General features: G+C 35.7%; 1 protein-coding gene across 1 annotated transcript in view; it reads right to left on the bottom strand.

The window, feature by feature from the left end:
* Positions 1 to 191: 191 nt before the first annotated feature.
* The window catches only part of EPB41L4A (erythrocyte membrane protein band 4.1 like 4A), a 130,291-nt gene continuing 123,224 nt past the window's right edge, over positions 192 to 7,258 (bottom strand). Inside the window, exons 19-23 of the mRNA XM_072413950.1 lie at positions 5,315 to 5,362; positions 3,374 to 3,442; positions 2,969 to 3,079; positions 1,964 to 2,042; positions 192 to 1,127 (exon numbers count right to left, since the gene is read on the bottom strand). Of these exons, the coding sequence (XP_072270051.1) occupies positions 1,005 to 1,127; positions 1,964 to 2,042; positions 2,969 to 3,079; positions 3,374 to 3,442; positions 5,315 to 5,362 (430 nt within the window). The 3' untranslated portion in view covers positions 192 to 1,004. The remainder of the gene's footprint in view (positions 1,128 to 1,963; positions 2,043 to 2,968; positions 3,080 to 3,373; positions 3,443 to 5,314; positions 5,363 to 7,258) is intronic.

Genomic DNA, 7,258 nt, shown 5'->3' with positions numbered 1-7,258 from the left:
AAAAAAAAAAAAAAATTTCATGAAAAACAGTGTAACGCTTTTGGAACAGAAATCTAGACCTCAGTGTAACGCTCAGGTGGTTAAACACCTCAAACACACAAAATCAGGGTCTGCTATTTTACTATTCTAGCAGTTGACAGATGTACAAACACGCAACCATCTTCATTCGAACATAAATAATATGACTGCTCTCCAAATATGAGTTGTATTTAACAAATGTGTCATCACTCCAAGTACAAGAGCACATATTACATAAAAAACATCCATACATTCACAGAAACCTAAGCTGTGTTTTTGGTTTACTACCCTGGTCCATTCAGTTACATAAATCCATAACATTACAACCAGGCCTTCCTTAGATATTATCAAACAACCTTTTGGCTAGGTGTTTATTTTTTAAATACTTTGGATTCTTAATACTGCAAGAATAAAATAAATTCAAAAAACATCCTTAAAAAAATCCACTTTTACGGATAACTTTCCACTCGGTATACAAGAATCTACAGGCCAAAAGCCTAGGAGTAACTAAACTCTAGTAGTAGTAGTGTGCTTAACAATTGTATTTTACAAGTCCGACTTCACAGGCTTATAAACATCAGGTGATAAAAACAATTGACTTCATAATCAATGGACGCAGTGATAAGACAAAGACATAAGAGCAGCATATGTAGTGTACGGTAATATTGGCGGTGATGTGTGACACAAGTGTTGTAGAAATCTTCCTTTTAATACTTTCTTCACAAGCCAACATTTCGGCTTGAAGTCTGATTTCCATACAATGGTGAACGCCAGCCTCACAAATTTCCTGTTTACAAAGTCCATCAACTTGCAGCTAATCGGCTTTGCTGTTTTATGGTCACTGGGGTTCAGTCTCTGGCAATGTCAAATAATTTAAAGTCTGATATGTTGCATGTTGTCAGAGAAATAAAGTATTTGGAGGCTTGCAATCCCCAGTGTGACAGTTCACATTTATAAATAATGACCGTCTCTATATATGTGGGTGTTCAGGATTCTGATTTGAGGCGTACCGTCTGCACTGTTTTAATTGTCTTTGCACCATGTTTACCATCTCTGCTGTGGGGGGAGGCAGCAGAATCAATCAGGCTGTCCTTGGATCCGTTCCTTCTCTGCAACACAAGATAGAAAAGTGAATGTAATGTTTTACTACATGTGTTCATTAACAAAGAGACCTTGCCAAACAATTTGTTCATGCTTTCCAGTATACCCCCCATAAATTATGGATGAATTGTTAATTTAGCATTTTTTAAAATCACAAATAGAACACAAAGGGGTCTATTTATAGATGATTTCCCTCAAAATTACAGAAAGTTTTAAGCAAAACTTATTGGGCATCAGTACGACATGGCCCACACCTGTGCAACTGGACAGCTGGTGCAGGATGATCCAACAAAGTCTATATGTGCTATGCGAACACTAGTTCTAGATTTGGTTTAATTCATTTAGTGTGCAAAAAATAGGGGAATTTGTTTTATTACAACCCTCCATCATCAGATTTATTATTATTACTGGTGAGGAGTGACATCTAGTGGTGGAAACCAGCCACACACTCCTTATAAGTTTAGTATAGGGATGTTTTCATGTTTTTACAGAGTTTTTGGGATTTAAAAGTGAGATTTAGGGAAGTCTATATATTTTAGCGTAAGTAAACATGGATTTGTGTTATTTTTTTCCTTTTGTTTCACTGGATTGTTCACAACAGAATTATTGACAATTTGGTTTGTTTTTATTTCAAAGTTTGGGGATTTAAACATATTTGTTAAATTGGCATTGTATTTGGGGTTTATTTACTAAACACATCTACATATTTCTGTATTTTTTCACAGCAGCGGATGTAAGATTAAAAAGTATTGGGATTCCTTGGCGCAGGATTTGTTTTATTGGTAATGTGCCATTTTTGCAACGGTGGTATACTTGGTATACTTTTATGCAATTTACTACTAACCTGCTGAGAAGGACCACTGGGGCAATGTGTCTCTGAGGCTCGTGTCACAGTCAGAGGAGGCACAAGATCATTTTTCACACTGGAAAAGAAAGCAGATTGAATAACACTGTAAATAAATCTAAACAAGTTAGTAATAAAGTTCTAGGTCTCTCAAACTTTGAACATTCAATGAAGCACCCCTAAATCTAATAAAAATAGAAATATGGCACAATTACGATTCTACCTAAAAAAAGGCCTCAGTGGCCTGGGAAGATGGTCTTTAGAGAGGAGATGAGATGAAAGAAGTTATCCATGAGGCAACTATAACCAAGGTGTCCTCCAAAGGTCTGCTCCAAGTGGAAAAGTGCCACAGCTATGTCTATTGCTGAACAAAGGCCAGTTTTAAATATTTTAGGGTTTTCTGGAAGCCATATTGGAAAGAGAGTAAACATGGAAAGACATTCTACGGTCCAACAAGTCCAAAATTCAAAACTGAATTATTTGGGCTTTGCATGTGGTTGAAAGCCAACATCACTTTTTTCCTTAACACCATTCTGAAAACAATATTCACACCATGAAAAATGGTTGCTGTAGCATCTAGCCATGCAGGTTAGTGCTAGGTGCATGCAATGCAAAGGAAAAACAGAAATGTGCAACAATTTTGTTTGCTCAATATTTTAATCCCTCATGAATATTCTGATGCATTTCATGATAATGAACGGCTTCATATCATGGAAATGGAAATCAACACCACTATCATGCTGATTTTCTTTCTCCCATCACTCTGTTAGGTCATTAACTTTCATGCGACATGAATATGGACTTAGATAAGCTCTGTATTATATGTCGGCGCTATATAAAGACTAATATTAAATCACTCCATGCCTAATTTCTTGTAATAGTAAAAATCTGTGACACAGCTCCAAACGGAGGGTTTTTTTCTCCTATCGTCACATTGGGTGTTATGGATTCCCTCACTCTTTCTGGAATATTAAATGATCATCATTAGGAATTTTAGAAACTTACTTGACTTCTGACAGAACGGATCTTTCACCATCAGAGCACTGGGACCTCCTGTATTGGCGAAAACTGCGAGGGGAATGGGAGTGTCTGATACGTATAGGGTCACCTTGAGTCCTATGGAAGATAATGACACAAGTTTGTAAATGAAAACAACTGTGTTGTTGCAACACTAAGTGCGTAAAGGTAAAAATGTGTTTGTTTTTTTTTTAATTATCATCATAATCCACATAAAAGCACAAACATTTTTCACAGCTCTGTACATAGAATATTACTATTCATAAATATAAATATAAAAAGGCTTAAATACTCATGTCTGCATATTCACAAATACAATATAACATCACTGTGTCTGGAATTGAAAGCAATCTAATAAAGGAGTTCTGGTGCACATAAGGTGAACAGGCTTACTCGATTTTCATGTATGGTATTTCCTTTAATTGTTCTTCAGATAAGCCTGAGGGATCGACAAGTTCCTTCCTGTAAAATGAACAATGTGCAGAAATGAACATTAATGGCTCCCTCCATGTCAACAGCTAATAAGTGAAAACAAAATAACATTGGGTGAATTATGCATTATATTACATTTTCACCACCTGCGCTCAAATATAAAGCACCCCTGTGTAGTAAATCACAGTTTTTATAACATTTCATTTTTGTGGTTTCACCGCAAAAGTACTGTTCTCCATAAAAGAAACACTTCTGCAAGAAAAAGTGTGTTTCCAACCAGGGATGGTTTTAGACAAAATGGGGTCCAGAGTAATTATGAAATTGGGGGCCCAAACTCACTGCATTTCAGCTCCCAGCATTCTCTGCCATTCTATCAACTGGAGCACTGGGTAATTGCCCAGTATGCCCCCTTCCTAAAACTGCCCCAGACTGAATGACATAAACCTTAATTTTTATTTGCTCCCATTCGTGTGTTATATTATTGACATTTTTAAGAGCAAAACTACCTGTAAATTTTAACATTTTGTAAGCAGATAATTATCTTCTCTGTCTGCACTGTTAACAGATACATTGCTTTATACTATCCTGGAGTTTTAGACAACCACACCTAGGGCTCTATTTATAAAACAGGGAATCAAACGTTCCCTCAAACATTCCTTCATAGTAATCTTCCAGGTCTCCATGTGCTTCCCACCTGGGTATATTTGAGGGAATGACCGATTCTCTGTGTTATAAAGAGGGCCCCTATTGTCCTAATAGGTAAAGGAAAAATATTTGTTCAGATACGCTTTAACCCCTTTTTACATGGTAAATGCACATTTTAGGCCTGAAGATAACCAAAAAATCCTGTAACAGTATATATATTTTCAAGACAGGGACCCTGTAGATATATGTACAGTGTCCCTGTAATTATTTACATTGCACTGAGTTTTGAGCTACTTTTTATCAAACCTGCGTTGTCAGCAAAAGCATACTCAAATTCATTTTAGTGCACACAAACACACCACCACTTTTTGTGACATATGAGGTTGTGCTGAGCAAATGGATGCTAAACATGTCAAAATTGTGCAGCCCGTGAAATGGCAAGAAAATACAGTATTTATAATTGTCCATGGGACAAGCATTTGCAGGTTATTAATTTATAGATAACCAAGAGCTCTGGTCCTATAAATATTTCTTGTATCAGTATTTTCTATAGTCAATAACACATCCAGATTGCTACATTATTCTGCAAACTGGGAAGACACATAAAAGTGTCAGAACTTAAATGGAACTTCAATGCATTTTTATATTAAAGCTTTAGATTAGGGATTGGAGAAGGATTAGAACACGTGTCTGGCCTCTGTTGATTCCTTTATTTTCTTATGTGGTACTAGGTTACAGTAGTTTTGTAGCTCAAAGATTTGTACGACATATCATACATCATTTCAAATATCTGGGCTTCTGTACTGCTTTGCTGTGGCAATGTAAATGTAGCAAAACTGTGGCTCTGTACAATCCAGTCACTTTGCTGTGTAAATTCCTGCCCCTTTCTTTATGTTTTGAAGTTTGCAGAAAGTGTAAAAATTCTTTCCTGCTATAGCATATATGTGATGAACGTTTGATACATGCAGGCTCTGGGTCTGTACTGCCAATATGAATAAATGTTGGAAGTGATGAAAAGATGAAATCTGACACAGTTGGTGTTAACAAGACTAGAAACTGCAATTACTGTTATTTGTGACCCTTTTATTAATATAAAAGTTGATTTGATAATTCATGGCTGGATGGATTTCAGTCTATTAAGATACACAAAATCATAAAAAGATATTTTGCAAGGCAGAACCATTCTATATGTTTGGAAGCTACAGAAAAAAAAATCAAATTAAATTTGAATGAAACAATAACTAAATAAATACTTACTGAATATGTTTCCATAATTCTTCCTTAGCCTGAACATCTGGGCTTCGCCTGATTTACAAAATAAAAAAAAAAACAATTACCTAATATGAAGGAAGTGAGCACAGCACAGAAAACAGGCTACATTCTCTTTACCATGTGTACAACTTACCAATTGTCTAAGCTGAAGCCCTGACATTTAGGCAGAATTTGTATGGTTGGTATAATGTGTGCAGGTGTTTTTAGGGTGCATAATATTCATATCTAATGAACCCTTTTTTATAACACAGGAAACAAAATATGTGACCCAATAATGTGCCACAATGCACAAAAGTGAATACATAAAAATAGGTTAGATGTGTTTATTGGTGTGCTGAACCTCTTTATTGGTCCACAGAAAATAAATGAGCAGACATAATGTGACCAGCAATAATGCACCTAAACTGCTGTACTCAAAAATGTGAAGGGGTCAACATGTTAAATCTCTATTTTACCTAACTGTCAAAAAATATGAAGCAAGGTTCATGCACATTGCTTCAGTTTTATTATTTAGATACAGTAACATGAACTTCTTTCTACAATCTCTTCCACCTCTTCTGACACCTGTCTAAAGCCAACTAGAAGAAGTTCACATTTTTTTATTCACAACCTGGCGTATGTACAAATTAAATGAATTGTTTTAAGTGAACATCTAGTCTAGGCGAAAATCCAATCTTTGACTAATTGAGGTATCAACACTGGTCCTACTGTGAAGCTTAGAAAACTAACTTCCTGCTAACACATTTCAAAGCAATAAAAAGGTTTAACTATTATAAGAAATGTCTAGGACGGTAAAGGTGTTTGGTAAATTATCTGGTGGGATCTTGTCCAGTAAAGGTATGGTAAGTTATGGTATTTTATGTAGTGTTTGTACCCAGTATGGGTGATTATGTAGCTATACAAGCATCACTGTACTGTGTAATATATATATATATATATATATATATATATATATACATACATATATATATATACATGCACAAAAGTAAAAGAAAAGCACAATACAATCTTTACCCCAGTAAACAAAACAGCAAGAGAAAGTCAACTAAGTGTAAGTGCACAGTTCAATCTGACATAACATACCAGCCTTATTAGAAGCAAACAGTGCAGAGCAACCCAAACATTAGACCAGGATGACCATGGCAAAATAAGCAACCATAATGAGCACGTATTGCATAACAGTTGCTTCCCTGTTTGTATATACATACTGTGCGTGGATGATTGAGTGAATTCCTAAAATAACGGCTTGAAAGCTATCAGAAAATATATTTGAATTTGTAGTCATACTTACACTTATAAAGTAAAAATGTTTTTTTTTTGTTATTTCAATAATTAAAATTACATTAAATTCATTAAAAAAGGGCAAAGACCCTCCCCTGTTGTCTTTACTGCCACGGTTGTAAAAACTGAATGGGAGTGCAGCGCCTCCTGGGATATGTACAAGAAGAGTTCAGGCTGTCTGAGATCAGGCATGCACAGTTCACACATGCACAGTGAGATCAGCACCTTTTGTTAACAAATACAGTAGCATACATCACCTGATCTCACGCATGCACAGTGAGAGATCAGGTAACAGAGGCAAAAGAAAAGTTGCATATAAAAGACACTTTCCCATTGTGGCACCTGGTGGATAAGAAACCTTGTGATGTCACATGCAGAAGGGACTTCCCATGTACAGACAATAAAACAATGTAATTCACATAGGCATTTTGGGAGAGATGAAATTGTGAGGTCAGGAGTGCTAAACTGATAGGAAAAGGTTCCGTAAAGAGCACATCATAACTTCTAATATATTGGCAAAAGTTTGAACAGTCATGTTTAGAAAAAGAAGAATACCATACTCCAAATATTTTTATAAATGAATAGCTACTTCCTTATCATCTGGTCCAAATATTTTTCTCAAATCTGCATGTCAGGCTGTTCCATTTC

This window comes from Pyxicephalus adspersus, chromosome 6, assembly GCF_032062135.1.
Source record: "Pyxicephalus adspersus chromosome 6, UCB_Pads_2.0, whole genome shotgun sequence".
NCBI classification, from domain to species: domain Eukaryota; kingdom Metazoa; phylum Chordata; class Amphibia; order Anura; family Pyxicephalidae; genus Pyxicephalus; species Pyxicephalus adspersus.
Note: the sequence above shows the minus strand (reverse complement) of the source record. Positions and strands in the feature narration are given on the sequence as shown.